General features: G+C 43.3%; 1 protein-coding gene across 2 annotated transcripts; it reads left to right on the top strand.

Moving 5' to 3' along the window:
- Positions 1–44: 44 nt before the first annotated feature.
- On the top strand, positions 45–20,729 carry ACOX1 (acyl-CoA oxidase 1). 2 transcript variants are annotated; one of them, XM_005526775.3, is made up of 14 exons: positions 45–246; positions 1,295–1,454; positions 9,910–10,070; positions 11,830–11,937; positions 12,416–12,535; positions 13,690–13,805; positions 14,002–14,171; positions 14,470–14,632; positions 15,309–15,499; positions 16,106–16,285; positions 16,915–17,020; positions 17,106–17,249; positions 18,022–18,228; positions 19,172–20,729. In XM_005526775.3, the coding sequence occupies exons 1-14, from the start codon at positions 132–134 to the stop codon at positions 19,220–19,222; spliced, it is 1,992 nt and encodes a 663-aa protein (XP_005526832.1). In that variant the 5' UTR covers positions 45–131; the 3' UTR covers positions 19,223–20,729. The 2 variants fall into 2 exon arrangements, with proteins under 2 accessions (XP_005526832.1, XP_005526833.1); XM_005526776.3 differs by lacking the exon at positions 9,910–10,070 and adding an exon at positions 6,812–6,972.
- The last annotated feature ends 642 nt before the right edge of the window (positions 20,730–21,371 follow it).

The following is a 21,371-nucleotide window of genomic DNA, read 5'->3' as shown; positions in this document are numbered from 1 at the left end:
CACGTGGTGTCGCGGGAGTGACGTCACGCGGGGACGGTGCCGGCGCAGCGGGGACGGGAGGGGATCGGAGATCGGGATCGGAGACCGGGATCGGAGACCGGGATCGGGAACTGGGCAGAGCCGCCGCCGCGATGTCGGTGAACGCGGACCTGCGGAGGGAGCGCGCTGCCGCCACCTTCCAGCCCCAGCTGCTCACCCATGTCCTGGACGGCGGCCCTGAGCGCACCCGCCGCCGCAAGGAGATCGGTGAGGGAGGGCCCGGGCCGTGGGGACGGGGAGAGACAGCCCCGCTTGGGGCTCGAAGGAGGAGAAGGAGATGCGGGGTTGGGGAGGGGAGAGGCTGCCTGGTGGGGGAGGCGCAGGGGGCACCTCCGGGGAGAGGGGGATACAGGGCGGGGGTAACGGGGTGCGGAGCTCGGGGGAGGTGAGGAACGGCGGAGTTGTAAGGGGGTCGTGGGGCGAGAGAGGGTATGGAGGAGCTTTTGTGGAGAGGGAAGACCCCAAGGAGAGGAGAAAGCTGTGAGGAGAGGGTTTGCAGGTGGAGGGTCCGCGTAAAGGAAGGAGTTAGAGAGGAACAGGAGCTGCGTTACCCCCTGGTCCTCCTCTTCCCCCCAGAAAAGATTTAGGGTGACCCTGATGGAGCAGTGTCCTTTTACTTCTCTGTTTCTCCTTCCTCCAGAGGGTCAGAGGTGTCTTCCCGTGGGTATTTCTCATGGGCTCTGTCCCCTCGTTTTTCCTTCCTAGCATGCTCTTGCCCAACAGTACAAATGTCACTTGTTTGTCACCCGGCACGACGTGGTTATGAGAGATTAATGAGCCGGTTCCAGTCCCTTCCCTGGGCTGGGACTGTCAGAGGCTGGTGTTGTGTAACTTCGGTGCCAAAGGGGGGACACAGAAAGTTTGTGGTCTCTGGGCACCTTGTTTCCAGTTGGTAGAGTGGGAGTAATAACTGTGATTTTCTGTTGGAGTTACATGGGGATCAGAGTTCACGAGGCTGCCTGAGCCTGTGAGGCTGTTGCTGAGGGGCCTGCAGGTCTTGCATCAGTGAATTGCCCTCCTGCCAAGTCCAGAGTCCTTTGAACTGAAAATGGAGTATATATGTGGAATGAGAGTGCCAGGGGTTGAGCTCGCAAAGAGCTTTGATTTCTTTCTCATTTCATTAACTTCTAATTTTATTTTCAATTTTCTGATACCTCTGCCTTGAGGTAGAGCCGGTAAAATGCTGTGTCGCTGGTGACCCACTGCTGAGGTTTGTGGAAACTGAGCTTGTTTTCCTCTCCTGGTCTGTCCCCAGAGGCCTTAGTTCTTAATGACCCTGACTTCCAGCACGAGGATTTGAACTTCCTGTCCCGTAGCCAACGCTACGAGCAAGCCATCAGGAAGAGCTCCTTGATGGTGATGAAGCTAAGGGAGTATGGAATTGCAGATCCCGAGGAGATCTACTGGTTTAAAAGGTACCCAAAAAGATGCAGAGTTTGCTTCTTGTACGTACTTTAATCGTCACCAAGGACATTAGGACTGTGCTTTTTCCCAGTGTTTGTTGTCTAAAGGAAGCTCAAGACCACTCAAGTATTTGGTTTCAGTGAATTTCAGATTAAATCCTGAATTCCTGAATATTGTGTTTTCCTAGGGTTGTTTTTAACATGAATACAGGATTAACAAATATACCCTGTTCTTTATATGCAGTGCAGAAACTACAAAACAGAACTTGAAGTCAGATTTTTTTTCCCCAAAGGAATAAATAAATATACTGAATGACTTTGAATCTGGATAGATCTGATGAGTTTTCAGCTTCTAATGAAGTCACTAAAAGCTGATTACTTCACTTTGCACTTAGACCCAATAAAGTCACATTGCAGGCATACTTGAAAATATTCCAAGATGGCTTATAAGTTGTTTATCACTGTGTGTTCTGTGTCCCTCCTCTAAGCTCCTGATGCTACAGAGGTTCTCTTTGACCCAGAGGCTTCTTGTTGTAGCTGACGTTTGGTTTATCTGATAGTACAACCTTTGGATCAAGTTTACCAAAAGAAGAATGTCTTTACATCTGAGTTTTCATTCCTTCCAGAAGGAATTAGAACTCAGTTCCTGATTTTGATGCATTTCTCCTCCTAATTCTGTTTAAACTCTTTCTGATTTAATCAAACAGAAGTTGATAAGAGAGAGGTTACACAGATCTAGAAATCTGTCTTAATCCCATGGATATATTCTCTGGCACATTAAATAATGAACCACAAGCCCCCTCTGACTGGTTTTGTAGAAAAGCTGTCATGGGCCCCAGGTCATGACCATTGGCACTGAAAATTGAAATCATCTTGTCCACTGTGGTTTTACTTTCAGAGAAGCTGGTCTGCACTCACCTGTGTCATGAAAGTTCTCATGGAAGTAACATAAATAAATTGAAAATTATCATTGGTGGGCAGTGATTACAGGGAACAAGTTCAGTGACAGTAGTGGATTATTCAGGTGCTGCACAGCCAAAGTTAATCATTATTTTTTTTTCATACACAAACTGTATTGAATGTGACAAGGAAGTTTCTTCCTTTATTTATTTATTTCTACAGAGAAAATTCAGCAAAGTCTATCCAGTCTATCAGATGGAAAATTTTCACAAATTTTCTGTCTTTTTGTAGCATTAAATGACAATATTATATGAAAACAGACCTTTTCGAAGTGGTCAAATGAGAGTTTCTAGTTTTGTCTTTCCATAAACATACTTTGGAGTCATCAATTCTTAAGTGGATGAAAGTATATTATTTCATACAGATACCAAATAGCACCTCCATATCTAAGGTGACATGAATGGTCAGGTCTGACTAGTCAGAATTCACAGTCCAAAACCAACTGTAACAATGAAAAAAGCTTATTTTTTTCCAAGCTAAAATCTATTTGCAGCCATTCAGGATTTCAAAATGTAATTGCAATTACTGTAGACTGACTGTATTTGCTGTTTTTTATTTATTTTATATACCATATTCATTCTGTAATAACATGGAACAGAATGAAGAGCAGTGCATAAAGTTCTTGCCTACAGGTGAAGTGTGTTTTCTTTAAGAACTGTGCAGTGTTATTATTCTAAAATTACTTCTTTACTATAATGTGTGGTGTTGGCAAGGGAGGATGTGGGCTTGCTGCTGCTTAAAAACAGGATGAAATGAAAGGATTATTTTTTCATCCTTTGATTTCGTTTGCATTTTAACATCTGTCCCCACTTTCCCACCTGTTGAGTTAAATATTTTTTTAAATTTGGTGAACTGCACCCAACTGACAAAATTATGTTTATTTCTATCCCATATCCAAACATGATAATTGATGCTAACTGTAAGTGACTTCAATAGTGTAAAAGCTGACCTGGAGAAAGTGTATTTGTGCTTATTCATTTTTCCAAACTAAAAACTGAATGGATATGGTGTTGCAACATGCCTCAGATGAAGTTTATAAAATAGATTTACACCCTTGATTCAGACATCAAGTTGTATTTATTGTGATTGACATTTCCACTTATGGAAATTTAAGAAATTTTGTCAGTTATCCCCAAAAGGCAGAGACAGATTTACATATGCAATATTGAAGAATTTTTTCCTGTAGCTTTCCTAAACTGCCAGAACATCTCTAGGTAGCTTTGCACATGAGTCACCAACTTTATAGTTTGATTTATGAGTAGGAGAGGAGAAATGCTGCTTCCTTCACTGCCCTGAAGATATACTTAAATACTTGCTGCTGCTGCTGGTGTTGTGACATGTCCAAGTGAATGCTTCTCTTTCTTGTTCCAAAATGGCTTTGTTGGACACCAAATCATAAGAGGATCTATTAAATATACTTAATTGCTTTTCATGTAGTAATTCTTCTATGTCCACACTGCAGTTGTGGCAGTTGTGAGTACAGATTTGAAGGCCATCAGCCTAAAAGTGCCAATATTTCAGATTTCTTTTACAGTTTAACTGCAGCAAAATATATAGCATGAAAAATGGGAAATGTTTCTGGTGTAATGCTCCAATGCTCTTGGAAGAGAGTGAGCTGCTCAGTTTTAATTCGCCTTCAACTTTAATTAACCTTCATTGAGGAAAATGGGATTAAACAAAGAAGTGAAAAACAGTTGAGACAAACTGGGTCACAGAAGAAGAGAAGATCTGAGAGCTGCTGGTCACCAGATGATTCCTGTGTTCATGAACATTGCATGAATGTGCACTTTCCCTGTTGGAATTTGTTCTTACCTATCTAAACTAGGACGTGGATTAGCTTTGAGATAATCAAAGTAAAAAAACTCTTCTATGGGCCCTACTTGCTACTGTTAAATTAATGCAGAGTGGATGAGTCTGGCTTGATCTTACTTTGATATAAGTGAACAGGAGTTTATTGCCATAGCAGTTAGCTCTGAAGCCCAGATAGCACAGCTCAAACACAGCTCCTGCTCCTTCTCCACTGGGATGATCCTTCATGCTCATCCTCCAGAGAGTTACTTCAAGAACTGCACAAAGCAGAAAAGTTTGCACACAGACTAATGTAAAGTAAATGCCCCTGTTCTGTGACCCAGTTCTGCAGCTTGAGAATGGCTTTGCAGTTGTTCCTGTGGCTTTGGAGCTTCTGAACACACAGACTTTGCTTCTGTTGTCCTCTGTGCACTTTGAGACAATGACACACCTGTCACATAAATGCCTTTTACTGTGTGGGTGGTGCTGGTTGCTGTGAAATCTGGGCAGATCTATATTGCAAAGCATATATTACTACACAGTGGATTTGGAACTGCAGCCTCATTTGACACTGGTTGTTGTAGCAAGGCTGACCTCAGAGCAGCTGGTCATTGATCAGATGGTCACTGCCACCATCAGTCTTGATGGAGCAGAGTATTTGAACAGTTACACTCTGCAGCCTTTGGAGAACAGCCAATCCAGGTGCTGGGAGTGTTGAAGCTGTGACAGGAAGCAGTAAGAGTTCAGAGGAAGAAAAAGAAGGGAAGAAAATCTGTTCTTCCTCCCTTCACAGCTGGTACCTCTTCTGTTTGCTCTGTGTCTTGAGGAAAACAGGATTCTCTCTCATTTACATTCAAGTTGTTAAAAGGCACATTAAGGAAATCCAACATCTTCAGTGTGGAGTACACAGAAATGAACAGTTTCTGCTGTAATTTAATTTTCAGCTTAGTTAATGCAAGAAGCTGTTAAAATGCTGCAGGATTGGCTACTGAAACATCATGGTCTAACACAGGGGTGTTAAAGCATCCACTTGCAAAATGTCTTCTGTCTTCCGTCAGAGAAGGTGATAGTTAACCATGAGATATCTGGCACTTGTGATTAAACTTCCTAATAGGCAGTGAAAGATGCTGGTGTGACCTTTCAGAAGATTTCTGGGATTTTTTCCTGGAGCATTACCTTCAAAGAATCAGTGTCTGACCTGATTTTTCTGACAGCAAAGCATGGGCTACACATTTTTCTCAAGTTCTTTCAGTGACTGCTGAAAATATGCAAAGACCCATTCGAGCTCTTCTCAAGCTGTCCTGAAACTTTGTGTTTCAAACTCAGCACTCATTTTCTCCCTGTAGATTTGTCCTTTTTGGATCCAAGGAATAGGTGCACAATAATTGTGCTGCAGGTAGTGAGGAAGAACAGGGTGCTGCTGTTGCTGTATAGGTTCTGGGCTAAAAGAATGACCTACTTAGGAAGCCACAAGAGTGTTGAAAAGTTCTGTTTCGCTGTCCTTGCAGCATTTTTAAGCCCTTGGTCACCACAAAAACATCATCTTTGGTAACATGTGATGCTGTAGGCAGGAGTATTTTTTGGTGAAAGAACTGTGTGGCTCAATTCCAGTAACTTGAGACACTGTACCTGCACCCACACCAGCTTAAAGCACAGTTAATACATTAATGACCAGCATTTGATTACTTGATTGCAATAGTTCTGGTCCTGGAGAAATCCATGGCTCATTTAGTCTTGTTCAGTTAAAACAGGTAAGGTGCACTTCAGTGGTGCTGTCTCTAACTCTGGTTTACACAGCCTGTACTTACACTGTGTAAACAGGTGTTTACACAACCTGCTGTTGAATTATCAATTATTTATTCTCTGCATGGAATTAAATGCCAGTCACAAATGCTGCTGTAATGGATAAGCTATGTGCAGAACATCCCCTATGGTATTTGTGTACAGTAGATTGAAGATGAAGAAACTGTTCAAGCTGCAGAAGGGAAGATGTCTTAATTGAGAATGTACTTTGCCTGCCATTGTGGCTACTAGATGATTAGAGTTTTCTTTCATGAAATAACTTCTGCTTTGGTTGTCTGATTTTTCTTTCCATTCCCTCCAGCACTAGACTGTGATGGTAACTTTAATTGAAGGTGAGTTTCAGATCTCACAACTGATAGAAGCAGCTGCAGGTAATACAGAGCCATTCCGAAAAGAACTCAGTCACCAAAGAAACCTTTTCATTTTTAATATATATTTATTCTAACTAATAATGCCCTAGTTGTAGGCTACCAGCAGCAGTGGGATTTATTTCCACAAAGCCTGAGAGATAGGGAAGAAAATAATTTGGTTTTCATGTTCTTAGTTTCAAGTTCCTCTTGAACCTTTGTAGAATAACATTTTTCCCAGTTACATAGCAACAGCAGGATTCATGGGGTGAAGAAGATGCCTGGAAAAATCATCTATTTCCCCATTAGCATTGCTTCTGATGCCTCTACATTTGGAGGTTGCTTGTGGGACAAAAATAAAAAAAGGTTGAATGAGGCAAAGAGATTATTTATCTTATGCTCCAGTTGGAGAAAAGCCTTTCAGGTTCATGGTAACACTGAGATCCAGATCCCTCTATTTCTCTCCTGTAGAATATGCTTGGGCAATTTCCCTGAACCTTTGGGTCTCCACTTCAGCATGTTTCACAAAACCATAGAGACCCAAACGACTGCTGCTCAGAAGGAGAAGTGGCTGCCCCTGGTCCGTGGAGTCAAGATAATTGGCACCTACGCCCAAACCGAAATGGGACATGGTTAGTTCCCTTCAGGGATCAATGGGTAACCTCTTTTCTCTAACTCCAGTGGGTAAATTGTTAATGTTCCCTGGGTCAATCTAAAGGGGGAAGGGTGAAATTCCTCAGTTAATGGTTGATGTCTGTAGCTGGACAGCCACCTCATTTCACATCCTGACAACCCCAGGATTCCTTTGGTCTTTTCCAGAATGCATCTCTTAGCTGATCTCTGCATTGGTAGTTGATATCTTTGTTTGGAAATGAGGAGGTTGTTCTAAGCCCTGAGAGTCTGAATTTCACTTGAACCTGTTGGAACGTGTCAGTGAACACGTTCACAGTTAGTGAACTGTGGTTTTTACTTTTGCCTGATTTTGGGATATGTATGCCAGAGCCCTCAGTGCATGGCTGGCCTGCAGAAACAGGACAGGAGCATTCCTATAGCAGCAGTGGAGCACGGTGAGATTGTGAGTTTTGGGTTGAAAGTCAGGTATGCTTTGCCCCAGGCACTTCTCTTCCAGATGTTGTTCCACTGCAGCTGTACAGCTTCCTGGAAAGGTCTTGTTCACAAAGAAAAAAAACCATCTTATTCCTGCTGTTGTTGACAGCAACTTTCACTGCTTCAAATGGAAAAACATTTAATGGATCAGAAAAAAGTCTTCTAGCCCAGAACCTGGAATTATGGCTGTTAAATACCAGCAAGAATAGTTTACAAACAAGGACTCCAGTGCTTGTGCTGGCATCTGAAGTGGGAAAGCCTGAGGTGTACAAGTCTGGACACTGCTGGATGGCAATGCCAGCTGCCTGGTTGTTCAGTTACAGCTGCTGAAACATTTGTAGAAGACTCAGTGGAAGAAACCCTGTCCTCTGACCTGCTCAACAAACCCAGCTCAACACCAGAAGCTGAGGGATAGCTGGATGGCAACAACCAGTGCCTGCTGGCCTTATTTGCTTTCTCACACCAGCTGCTTGAAATCAGTCACATACACACTGCAGTGATTGGTTTTACCTCTGATTTCACATTAGATCATTGCACTTTCTTGCCTGGTGATGGTTGATTTCCTTATAGTTCTCATGTTGTTTCATGGTTAAATTGGTATTTTGACACTAAATGGAGCTAATGCAGTGAAGTAGATATACTTTCTATGCTGAATAATTAAAATGCAAACATTTGGCATTCCTGCTGTGAATATTGAATATCTGATATTTCATCAGTGAAGATGCTGCAGTAATTGTCACTGAGCTTTGCTTAATTTAATCCTGATGTTTAAAATCTGGTGATGGGGGAACAGACCTCTGGATTATTGAATTGAACTCTGGCCTGGATGGGTAGTTACTCAGTTTTATCGTAGTGATTGTGTGTGTGTTGTTATTTTGTTAACATAGCCTGTGTTGGTTTTAACCTGTTTCATAGTGAAGAAATCTCTCTCTTTTTAAAAAAACAAACAAACAGAAAAACACAAATAGCACAGGGCTGAAAATGAAACAAGGAGCAGTGAAAAAGTAAAAATACTGTGCTGTTTCTATCTGGTTTATAACTACTGCTGGTAAATAAGGATTTTCTAATTTTTTTTTCACTCTTTGGCTGTCAGCTGTGTACTTCCCACCAGTACTGAACTCACTTAAAATCTGGTATTCCTGGTAGGCCATTAGTCCTCTGTTGGGCTTGGTCACTCTGCAATTAGAAAGCTTAGAAAACCTTGTTGCTGGGTTTATTAGATTGTTGAATTTATTTGTAGGATTCTGAGAATATCAAAAAACAGTTCTTGGGAAGCCCTAGGGACAGAACTAGTTCATATTAATGTGTATTATTAATGATACCACAAGGATGAATTGTTCCCACTTTGATAAGAATGGCAGATGAGTTTGAGCCAAGCTCAGGCTGGCGTTCTTTCTGTAATGCATATCATTTAAATATATATCAATATATTCCTGTTAAAGTCCAATTACATTTATTTCATACATAAATGAGCCAGGTGGAGGTACTGGTCCTCAATCTATCCCCACTATTTTAATGCTCAAAGCTGTCAATATTTTAAGATTTAATGATGAATTAATTCTTTATATTGAAAAACTTAATAGATCACTTAATTACTTCACAGTGGTGTTTGACAGAACATGGAGAAAAAGTAATTCTAGTAAAAGATGTTTAACTGGAGATAATTTGTGCTGGTGATTTACAGATTGAAAAATGTTGGCTTTCTTCCCAAGTTGTTAAATGTTCACAACTTAGACTTACTCATACAGAGCACTGTCCTTTTAAGAAAGTTCTTTAAAAAAGCAGAAATTGAAGTGAGTTGATTTGAAATGCCATGTACACTAATTGTGTCTGATATTTAATTTTTAAAAATTGGAGTAAATAGTGTAGCCAGGTAGGATTTGCCTTTTCTTCAAAAAAAAAGAAGGTTCATTGAAAACCTAACTCATTTAGCTGGATAAACTAGGACTTCCTAGTTCTAGTTCCAGGTTCTACCTTCAAAACATGGCAAAAAAAATCATGGACTTCCTATATCTGGTTGAAAGCACACTGCATTCAGCCACGTCACATCTCCAACAAACTGACATTCTCAGCTGACTGCCTCAGCCCATTGAACTTAGGGATGCTCTGATGTTCAAACCAGAAGGTCTGGTCCATCTTTTGGTTTGGATTCATCCTTTTTTTTTCCAGTCAATCATAGTGCATCAAAAATAGGGGAATGTTGCAGGTGCACTTTCTGCATGATTACAAAAAAAATGTGTCGCAGCATGTTTATTCCAAAGTGAGTGCAATTTCTTATTACTCAGGCCTGAGAAAAGGACAGTGCTCTGGCTCTCTCAAATACACTTGCTGAATTCCAATTGACACATGAATCATTTTTTTTTTCTTTTTGTCTCTTCCTGAATCTCCACCATGAATCCTCATGCTTGCTTCCCTCCCATAACATTCCCTTCACGCTCCCATCCCATGACAATTCTTCACAGCTTTGTTCACCGCGGACGGCCTGAACCTCTGGACCTTCACCTCGGCATGTTCCTCCCCACTCTTCTCACCCAGGCCACCCCAGAGCAGCAGGATCGCTTCTTCATGCCTGCCTGGAACCTGGAGATCATTGGCACTTATGCCCAGACTGAAATGGGCCATGGTACAGTACATTCAGTAAATGCTCTTTTCTAAGAATGGCTTTGTATACAGAGGATTCCCGTGCCTGGGAAGGACCATGTGTGTGTATCCCACAGTTCTACACATCAGCTGTGGTTGTAGGGAGAAGTGAACAGCCTCTGGAAGGGTTAATGGAGCTGTATGCCATCAGCTGCTTCCCTGTCTTCCTCCAAAGGGAGGGTGTGATGTCTGTAGCTCTATAAATGAGCACCTGGGTGCTCTGTGTGCCATTCCAACCAGTGTCATTACTGCCCAGCACTGGTGCTGTCAGGTTGGTGGCATCTGTTCATTTTACATTTGCTGTTCCTTCGAGTGTGAGTTCTGCTTTGCTCTAATTAATGTTCAGTGTAAAGACAAAAGGACAGAGCTTTGAAGTAGTGAAAGAGATGCCAAAAAATTAAAGAGTTACTGTCTCATCTCACGATTAACCTTGGATCAGATGGGTCAGGATTAACTTGGTTCCAATGCTCATGTTCTGTGGGGAGCATTTTCCCCTTGGTTCACTTCTGTGTGCTCTTTTTAATTTGCCATGAAATGTGTTGGGCTTTTTGAGTTCTCTGTCTTAAGCTGTCTTTGTTTTTTGTTGCTATTCCTTTGCTTTCAAGCTTTGAAATGGATTTTGATAACTCCAGCAGTATTGTGTTTGCAACACTTCCAATTCAAGTTTCAAAGGGAGGACATTCTGCCTTGGGAAACTTTAAATTTTGGTCATCTCAGAGTTGCAGATGAGAATTATTTTCTAAAAATGAGCATGATTCACCTTGATGTTGAAGGGAAATGTAGAGACTTTGTGAAGCATAAAGTAACTGCAAGTCTGAGGAAAATCTCTTGGAACTAGTGAGGTTTGAAGATCCTTTGCCATCAGAGTAAGTCTGTGTTGAGCTGCCTGTGGAAGTCTTCCATTATCTCCATGCTTTGGGAACGTGGTTGCTGCAAGGTGATCTCCTTTTTCCTGTTGGAGCTCTTGTCCTGCGCTGTCAGTCCAGACTCTCAGGAGTGGTCACAGCTTGTCTAGTTTAAGCAAGTAGGCTTGGTGATTTGGGGAGTTTTTAAGGCATTCAGAGGCAATGCCACTGCTCTGAGACAGGTATGTGGGAAGTGAAGCACTGGGGGCAGAAGACAAAGACTGTTCCTGAAACTGCCTCCATCTTTTTGCAGTCTCTTCATCTACCTGCATCAGTACCTGGCATACACATGCCATTACTTGCTGTCTTGGAGCTGTGGATGATCTCTTCTGGGAGATCAGCTCCATCAAATGAGAAGAATGTAGGCTTGATGAGGGAATGAAGAGGTGGTGGGCACTTTATTTCATCTTGTGGCTGAGAACTGGATGGTTTTATTTTGCAATCAGATTGCATTTTAGTGAAATTCAGGTGAGTGTGTTCCTGTGGAACATTTTAACTGAGAAAGGGCTTCTGGTGTGTGATAGCAAAAAGGTGTCAAATTGGAGGTGCTTGGAAAACTAGTCTTAGACCACTGGGGAAAAAAATCAATAAGATTTCTAAGTTTTCTAAGTAATTTAAGTAATCTAAATAAGTTTTCTAAGAATTGGCTTCTGGCCCCAGAATGTGGTGTGGCTCTCTCTTGTTCTTCCTTAATTTGTTGATATTTAGCTTTTTATATATATAGCCTAAAAGCAAAGTTAAAATTTAAACATTACTACTGGAGTTCCACTTTCCATTGTCCTTGTCTCTGTTTTGTGACTGATTTCCTGCCAAAACAATGTGTGTTCTTGCTTCCAGGGACTCATCTTCGTGGCCTGGAAACTACAGCCACTTACGACCCCTCTACACAGGAGTTCATCCTCAACAGCCCCACTGTCACCTCCATTAAGTGGTGGCCAGGTGGACGTAAGTGTGTCTAAATCTGGAAGATGTATGGAAAAACTCAGGGAGGTGATGCCAAGTGTGTTATCATAGAGTGATAACTGAAAGTTGATCCAAAGAGTTGGCTGAAAGCCAGTCATGCTTGCATAACAAGCAGACCTGTCAGAGCCTGCTAAACATTGTCTATGTGCTCTGGACTGTTGCTCAGAACCATTCACACTGTGGATTTGGTGGAATTTCTGATTGCTTTTATCAAATTATTTATAGTTCCTTCAGCTTCACTGGGAGGTGTGCCAAGGACTTGGTGTTTTATAGTCAAGAAAACTGTGTTGTGCTAATTCCACTGACTTGAGCGACACTTTGTCATAGAGCTGTACAATTGGGGTGACATCCCGTGGGGTCAGCCTGGCTTTCATGATGTGATGAGGTTATCTCAGAAGACTCTGTGTGTGTGTAAGTGTGCCTGCCTGTGTTTCTGTGCTGACTCCTGCTCCCGTTGCAGTTGGGAAGACGTCGAACCACGCCATCGTTCTGGCTCAGCTCTACACCCAGGGCCAGTGCAAAGGCCTGCACGCCTTCATTGTCCCCATCCGGCAGCTGGGCACACATGAGCCTCTGCCAGGTACAAATCCACACTCAAGGAATGGATTAAAGCTGTTTCTCTGTGACTGTATACAGCTGCTGTGTCTTGTTAAAGTCCATGGCTTACTTCATTAGCTGAATTCAGCTGGTAGATCACAGGGCTTTAATGAGTCCTTCTTATGACTGAACTACCACTAAATCATCTTTCCTACCAGGCCTTCAGTGTGAAGTTTAGTTTGGGATTTGATTCTGCCTCTGTGAAGTTTAGTTTAGGATTTGGTTTTGCCCCAGTGTCTGCCAGCTATGCATTCCATGAGCAGCACATCCTGCTTTCTGAAAGGGGATGAAGAGCTTTCTTCACTCTTGAGCTGGATGAACTTTAGAGTTCCTGCAGTGTGTGAATAGTAGGGCTGCATGGAAATTATGGAGATTCCCATGTTTTGATGTCTAGTTGTTGTGATTTAACTCATCAGACAGCTTAACACACACAGCCATTCCCTCCACACAGAGGGATGGGGGAAAGAATTGTGAAAAAAGTAAAACTTGTAGGCTGAGATAAAGACAATGTAATAGGACAGAAAAGGAAGGGAAATTAACAACAACAATAATAATAATGATAATAGTAGTAGAAGTAGTAGTAGTAGAGTTTGCAGAGCAAGTGATCACTCTGTGCTTGCTCAGCATCAGCTGACTGGTGCCCAGCCAGTCCCTGAGCAGGGGGCTGTCATCCCCCCCCAGCTGGCTTCACCCAGTTTTATTGTTCAGCATGATGCCACATGGTGGGGAATATCCCTTTGTCCAGCTGGGATCAGCTGTCCTGGCTGTGTCCTCTGCCAGCTTCTTGTGTCCCCCCAGCCTCCTCACTGTTGGGACAGTGTGGAAATGGAAAAGTCCTTGACCTGATGCAAGTGCTACTCAGCAACAACTGAACCATCAGTGTGTTATCAGCATTGTTCTTGTGCTAAATCCAGAACACAGCACTGTACCAGCCACTGGGAAGATAATTTGACTCTATCCCAGCCAAAACCAGGACACCACTTTTCCATCAAAATGATTAAGGTCCCCGTTAACTTTTACTCACAACACTGCCAGGACTTGGTAGAAAACTAAACAGTCTCCTTATTGGAGAAGGCTTTAACCTCATCTGGTGTTTAGTTCCTGTTTTTTTAATGCAAGTGGCTTTGTCTGTGGCAGGTATTACAGTGGGTGACATTGGCCCCAAGTTTGGCTATGATGAAATGGATAATGGCTACCTGAAAATGGACAACTATCGAATTCCTCGGGAAAACATGCTGATGAAATATGCCCAGGTAAAGCAGTGAGTTTCAGCATCTGCTGTTAGAAATGAGCATGCTGAATGCTCCTGTGAGGTTGAACACTGCACCAAAAGGATTGTGGGTGGCTTGTAAGTGCTGCTTGATGAGTTTAGAGTGTGAACATGTAAAAGAGAGCAAACATCACAAATCAACAGGCTGTATTTTTTTTTAATATTTTACTTTTTGGCAGGTTGAACCAGATGGCACCTATGTGAAACCAGTCAGTGACAAGCTGACCTATGGGACCATGGTGTTCATCCGTTCCCTCATCGTGGGTGACTCTGCTCGCTCGCTGTCCCGGGCCTGCACCATCGCCATCCGCTACAGCGCTGTCAGACACCAGTCTGAGCTGAAGCCAGGGTGAGTGCAGAGAGACCTACAGCAGCCTGAACTGCTGAGAGAGAATTCTGAAGTACTGGGAGGAGTGAGAGCTGTAGCTGATATTTGCTTTGGCACTCGGTGTGGTTTCAAAACACTGTCCTGGGGAGTGCATAATCTTTCATTCTTGGAATGTCCTCCCCTGCCAGAGGCTTTTGCTGGATGGTCTGAGAGAGTCTGGCTTGATGTGGATGGTGAAGATACTTAGAGTAGGGATAAATGGGATTTCTGCAGCAGTTTGCTACCACTGACATGCTAACTCATCTGTATTTTGCTCTAGGGAACCAGAACCCCAGATCCTGGATTATCAGACCCAACAGTACAAGCTCTTTCCTCTCCTGGCAACAGCCTACGCCTTCCATTTTGTGGGAGCCTACATAAAGGACACCTATCATCGTATCAGTGGGGACATCAGCACGGGGGACCTCAGTGAGCTGCCAGAGGTACTGTGTCCTCTGGAAACCTGTGTTGATTGAATTTGTGTGAGGTTTCTTTACAGCATGGAAAAAATGGCATTGAGGCTTTTTGGCTTTCACTCATGAGGTGTCTTCTACTTCTGTAGTTTGAGAAGCCCCCAAGTCTAGTATGTGCTGGTGACATTTTTTTACTCTATTCATTTAGCACTTTATAAAAAACAGGGAGTAATGCACAGTGAGAAAGCTACTAGGAATATATTTTTATTCAAAAGGTGTATTTCCAGGAATGATGGAGTACTGTTAGGGAGTTAAGATTGGTCTTGTGCTTGTGCTGTAACTTCTTAATTGTTTTTCCAAGTGCCACAGGTAGAATAGGTGTGTTGATCAAAGTATCAGTACTATACTGAGGGGTTAGGGTTGTAAAATGTTAATTTTCTTTTAGGGTTGACAATGGGCAGTTGAAAACAGTCTTGTACATAGAATGTGTAGGGGCAGAAGGAATGGTGTACTAAAAAGAAGTCTTTCGATATAGAAGGGTTTTCATATAAACATTTGGCTCAGGAAAGAATTCCTTTAAGAAAAACAAGACCCAAGCAAGAATGGTGTTGACTCTATTTTTTTTTTTCTGGGAGTTGCAGTCCTTAACATGTATGTGTGCAAGCTAAGACTGGAAAATAAACCTGGCTTTGCTGTTTCCCCTCAGCTGCACGCCCTGACAGCAGGGCTGAAGGCATTCACCTCCTGGACTGCCAATGCTGGCATTGAGGAATGTCGGATGGCCTGTGGTGGGCACGGCTACTCCCGCTGCAGTGGCATTCCTGACATCTATGTCACCTTCACCCCATCCTGCACCTACGAGGGGGAGAACACAGTCATGATGCTGCAGACAGCCAGGTATGGGAGCTCTGAACAGGGATGTTCCAGCCTCTCCTCGTGGTCCTGGCAGCTGAAGTTGGTACCAAAAGGGTTAATTCAATTTGTGCTGTGTCTGTGTAACTTTGAGCTGAGAAACAAAGCAGGAAGTATCTGCTATCCCAGCAAGGACAGCTGGAAGATAAGGGGGAGACATCTGGCTTAGGAATGCAGCTACAGCCAAAACAAGGACTGAATCTGGGAACTTAGGGAGGGGTTTATGGTAATGAGTGAATTATAATATGCATGTAGTGACTGTATGTAAGCAACATGATTGTAAAAAAATCACATGCACACAAGGAGTTGCCCCTATGCAACCAGGCACCTGTGGTAGATGATGCCCTTCTTAACATTAAATCTGTGTTAAGAAGTCTTTTATTTGACTGCTTTGGAGTGAATTTGGTGACAAAGTGATGAGCAGAAGTACCTGTATTACCATGGAACTGGTGTCGTGTTTCTGTTCCCTACCCCATTTTTGATAATTGTGTGCCTACAGCTGTTCTTCCTGGCCTGAGCCTCGGTGAGATGACTTTTGTCCATTCAAACAACTCATGAGTAAGAGCTGCCATCTACTGTCTCTATTTTCAGGTTCCTTATGAAAAGCTACACCCAGGTGACCTCTGGACAGCAGGTCACTGGCATGGTGTCCTACCTGAACGACCTCTCCAGGCAGCGCATCCAGCCCCAGCACGTGGCTGCCAGGACTGTCACCGTGAGGATCAATGACCCCACCAGCTTGGTAGAAGCCTACAAGTCACGTGCTGCCCGGTGAGCTCACACTGACTGGGCTTAGCCAAGAGAAACTGGGTGAGGTGGTGGTGATGCTCTGCCCTGTTTGTGCTGGATTCTCGAGGCGTGGCTGGTGAAGCTTTGATCTGTGTGTTGCTTTCAGGAAGTGATACACTTTACTGGGTTGGGGTCAGGGTTAAGTGCTTTGAGGCTGCAGGAGGCTGCTCACAGCCTGTTCATAGCCTGGTTACCCAGCTCCCCATTCCTTTGGGATGTATCTTTTTCTTATTTATGTGTAAAGTATATTCAAACTTACAAATACCAAACTACTCAGAGATCTCTGTGGAGAGAAGCAATCCCGATATTAAAGTTCATTGTGAGGGAAGTGGGAGAGTAGAACAGACACCTGCTTGTGAGTAGGTATTGAAGCACCACATGTGTGCTGTCAGAAGTCCTTTTACCCCTCTGTAGCTGTGTTGTAGCTGCAGCAGTGATTTATTGGTGTTTTAGAAGCACAGCTCGTCACTCCAGTCACTGTCTTCACTCAGGGCACATGAGAAGAATTCTGAGCTCACGTGCCATGACTGACATGGATATGAGTTCAGTGCATGTCATCCTGTTAATGTGGTGTTATTATGTAAACTGTTTTTCTTTCTCATATGAAACAGGCAAGTAGAATCTGCAGCGAAGAATCTGCAAGCTGAGCTGAACCACAGAAAGAGCAAGGAGGATGCCTGGAACAGGACTTCTGTTGATCTTGTGCGGGCATCAGAGGTCAGTGATGTGCCTGCTAAAGAAAGGTGCTGTGAGAGCTCCTCATCTTCCTGTGCCCCTGACTGACCCTCTTTGGTTTCTGCAGGCCCACTGTCACTATGTGATAGTGAAGCTGTTCACAGCCAAGCTGGCCGAGGTCAGTGACGCCGCTGTCCGCAAGGTCCTGACCGACCTGTGCCTCCTGTACGCCCTGTTCGGCATCAGCAGGAACGCAGGCGATTTCCTGCAGGTTGGTGTCTTCCTCCAGCACTCCAGATCTCTGAAGCCAGCTTCACTGCTTGCAAATGTGCTTTAAATGCCAAGCTGTGTGGGTGTTATAGGTGTGAGTTCTTGACACAAGGTCATTAGCACTGCAGGTCTGCTGGAAGGCTCTTGTTGGGTTTCCCTCGTGATAATGGAAACCAGGCATGTGCCAAGGTTTAGCTGAAATGATTTCCAGTTGGTGACCAGCTGCTATGTGTTAAAAAGCAATGAATTAATAAAGGAGCTGCAGTTAGAGGTATTCCACAACTAATATCCCTCAAAGGGGATCTTGTGCTCCAAATTCTAACCCATCCTTCAGTGAATGGCTCTACATTGTCAGGTGTTGCTTTTCTTCTCTTCATTCTGTCAGTTTGAGAATGTATTTGTGCAGCAATGTTTTGTTTGCTCTTCAGGCAGACATAGTTTGTTTTGTCTTCCCATTTTCCTCTGTGCTGCTTAATAAAAATTTCCCTGAAGCCAGGCTCAATTTAATATCCTTATATGCATATTCTCCAGAAAACTTGCTGCTGCAGTTAACTTACAGGTACTCACAGAGTGAGTCTCCCACCCAGGATTAATGTGCTGGCATCTCTTTTGGCTTGTGCACTGTGGCAAATTCCCAATTACTTAGTGAAGAAAAAAAACCCCTTGGTGTTTTAGGAACTGCTGCATTTTTGTGTATGGGAAAGCTGACCTGTGTGAGACCTTGGGGAAGGGAAGGATCTGTGATTTGTGTAACCCTTGTTTCTCCTCTCAAGGCGGGTATCTTGACCAGTGCCCAAATAACCCAAGTGAACCAACACGTGAAGGAGCTCCTGGCTGTCATTCGTCCCAATGCAGTGGCACTGGTGGACTCCTTTGACTTCCATGATGTTCATCTGGGATCTGTTCTTGGCCGCTACGATGGCAACGTCTACGAGAACATGTTTGAGTGGGCAAAGAAATCCCCACTGAACAAAACACAGGTAAAGAAACATCTTTTCTTTTTCTCACAGCACCAGAGAAATAACTCAGTTTAGGGTTGTTAATTATGCTCCAGTGATTTCAGCAGGTAATTGAGGAAGGGGGGAGAAAAGTCACAAGTAATAATGGACCAAAATGAGCGACCTTCTTTCAGTTTGCTCTCTGTGGTTTCTCTCCCGGGTGTACCTTGCATTCATTCCTGTGAGATCTCTTGAGCTTCTCAGTTGAGGGAGGAAATGGCACATTCCACAGGGAAACAACTGAATTATCTCAGTGAATTCAAAAGCAATTATCACTTGCTGTTGATTCTGCTTAGTGACAGTAGCTGTGGAAGCGTTGCCCATTTTCTGGCAAATCTTACAGTCTTCAGGTAGTAGCAGTGAGTGGAGGAGAAATAAATTGCTCCCCTGTAGTACTTGGGTATCAGTTGTATATCTGGCCTAGGACTGGAGCTTCAGCTGAGCTAAAATAAACTGAAGTATCCCTGCTCCATCAGCCAGAATGGTAAATCCTGTCTCCTGCTGCCTTTATTTGATGGGGGCAAACTATGTCTCCTACAATGGGCTGCCAGACACTGCAGCTGGAGTTAAATCCCACCACAGCTTGCTCAGTGTTCTGTACTTCTGAAGTCAGTGGGGCTTAGGAGGTTCATTACAGCCCCTTAGAAACCCTGTACCAGTTTTCTTTTAATCAAAATGCCAAGCAATTCTATGGATATAAATACTGCATTTCTTTCTAGTAGTAGTGAGCAGGCTGTTCTTTATATCCTCATGTTTTGTATCATGTAGACCCTGAAATACAGAAGTTATCTGGCTGTTCTTAGATCTCCAAAGTGCCTCTGATTCAAATTTTCTTAGTATAAAAAAACACTGCAAGATGTGAGGAGGTAAAAACTGTTGCAAAGATCAAACCTGACCTTGTAACCACTGTCTTCCTGTCTTGCAGGTTCATGAATCTTTCCACAAACACCTGAAGCCAATGCAAGCCAAGCTGTGACGCCTGCAGGTTTTTTAAAATGCACTCATGTCCTGCCCTGAAAATTGGATGTTTGCATCCTTCCTTCAGGCACCTAAATCAAACCTTTGAATCCTGTAGCTGTAGGACAGTGAATAATTGTAGCCTTTCTTTCCTCTTTTATAAATGGAGGAGATGTTTGGGAAGAACGCATAGGGATTGATGCCTGTTTTTAAAGTGCAATTATAATGGTAAAATCAACCTTTTAAAAATTTGGGAAAGCTTTATGGATTTATACAAGGATTGCTTTTGTGAAGCTGCTAACTAGGGAGAAGTTCCTGTCAACTGGAAAAGGTGGCAGGACTACTATGATGTAGTTGACAGCCCTCAGGCAGTAGCTTCTGGTGAGCAGCTATGTCCTCCCCTCAAAAAAAGCATCAGTGTCTTGATTTTTTCTTTTTTTTTTTTTTAAGATTAGCCCCATCTCTCTCCTCATTTGGCAAATGTTTGTGCTGTGTGAAGCCTCCTGCAGAGGTCTGTGCACATGAGTCTGCTTTTCTGATGGATGTGGGAAGTAAATACCCGTCCTTCTCTGGAGCTCTGCTTCAGGCATCTTTCCAGAAGAAATCCTCGTGTTTCCTTTGTTTTCCTTCTTTCACTGCACTGCACAAACTCCTTTTCCCTTAGTGCCAGCTCTTGGTTAATAGGAGGTCAAAGGAGAACATAGTGATGCTGCTCTGAGGATAAAAACCAGCTCATAGTAATCAGCTGAGTGCTGATGACAGATGTTCTGCCCCTCTTTTCACTCTTAGCATTTTCTAGCACTATCTCAAAGCACTTTACAAATGTTACTTACATTGATTTGGTGGCAAAAAAAAACCACATGTAGTGGTAAAAACTGCAAATTTGACCTGGAATGATGAAGCCAGTATTGGAGGGCAGAAATCAGTTGACCAACATCCTCAGGTATTCTGATTTTTCTGGGATGTTGTCCTGGTTTTTTAAAGGCATTTGTCAAGAAAATGACAATCCCAAGTGAAGTGTCCAGATTTTTTTTTTTTTCCTATCCATGCATTTCCAAGGAGCTTTCTCTGATTTTGCTTAATTTTATTTTGATATCAACTTGGGCCTTGCACAAGTGCTGTCAGATTGAACAAGAATAATTTAGCTTGGAAGATAAGGTCCTGCTGCCCAGGGAAATCAGTGCAACAACTGATTTCAGTGCAACAGCTGAAATCAGTGCAACAACTAAGCAAAATCATTGCTGCTTTTCCACGCCAGTAATTCTGTCCAGTAACCATATAACCTCTTCACACTAGAGAAGGGCAACTCTGAGCTTAAAATGGTAAAAAAGCTTCAGCATAAACCCAAATCCTGCAGTTCTGAGGCAACACCTGAGAAGCTGCTTCTCTGCAGCTTTGGTCTCTGTTAGTATCTAATTTTGAATCAGTTTTCTGGCACTAACAATGATCAGACACAAGTTTTGGCTACTTGTGCAGTAGCTGAACAGAAAGAAATGTTTAATTTTAAATAAACTAATCAAACTTGCCTTTTGGCTGCCGAGTGTTTGAGGTGCCATGGAAGTTCAGGATGCCAGAGGAGGCTGAAGGCTCTGCCTTCCCTGTGTCCGGTGGAACAGGCTGCTGGCCTGGGGAGAGGGGATGGAGGACAGGTTAAAAATACACTAATGAGAACAGCCCTAGCTGTGTACAGATCTAATAAATTACAAAAATGTGTTTTCAGACAAAATGTCTTTCTTTTCACACGCTGCCTTCAGTGGATCTCATGTAAAGCAATGGGGAAAGTAGGATGAAGTATTCAGAAGACCTCAAATTAGCTGGATTTGGGTGTTTTATAGGGTGTGACCTGCCTGGCTTTGCTCTGCAGTGTTGTAGGGCAGCCAGCCCCATCCCATGGGGCTCCAGCCTCTCCTGCTGCTCACAGCCACAGGGGCAGCAGGGCTGGCACAGGGACAGCAGGGCTGGCACAGGGGCAGCAGGGCTGGCACAGGGCAGGGCTGGCACAGGGCAGGGATGGCTGTGGCCTTTGCTCAGTGTCACTGCAGCTCCAGCACCAGCAAAAGCTGGTCAGTGCTGTGAAAAACGAGGTTCACATATTTTTATGTAGAATTTTAAAGTTTAATAAAAGGACAATTAGGAGATAAAAATAAAGTATACGGCTGGGTGTCTCT

Source organism: Pseudopodoces humilis, chromosome 21 (assembly GCF_049639895.1).
Source record: "Pseudopodoces humilis isolate 2021_Gansu_Grassland_sample_001 chromosome 21, ASM4963989v1, whole genome shotgun sequence".
Lineage (NCBI taxonomy): Eukaryota > Metazoa > Chordata > Aves > Passeriformes > Paridae > Pseudopodoces > Pseudopodoces humilis.
Note: the sequence above shows the minus strand (reverse complement) of the source record. Positions and strands in the feature narration are given on the sequence as shown.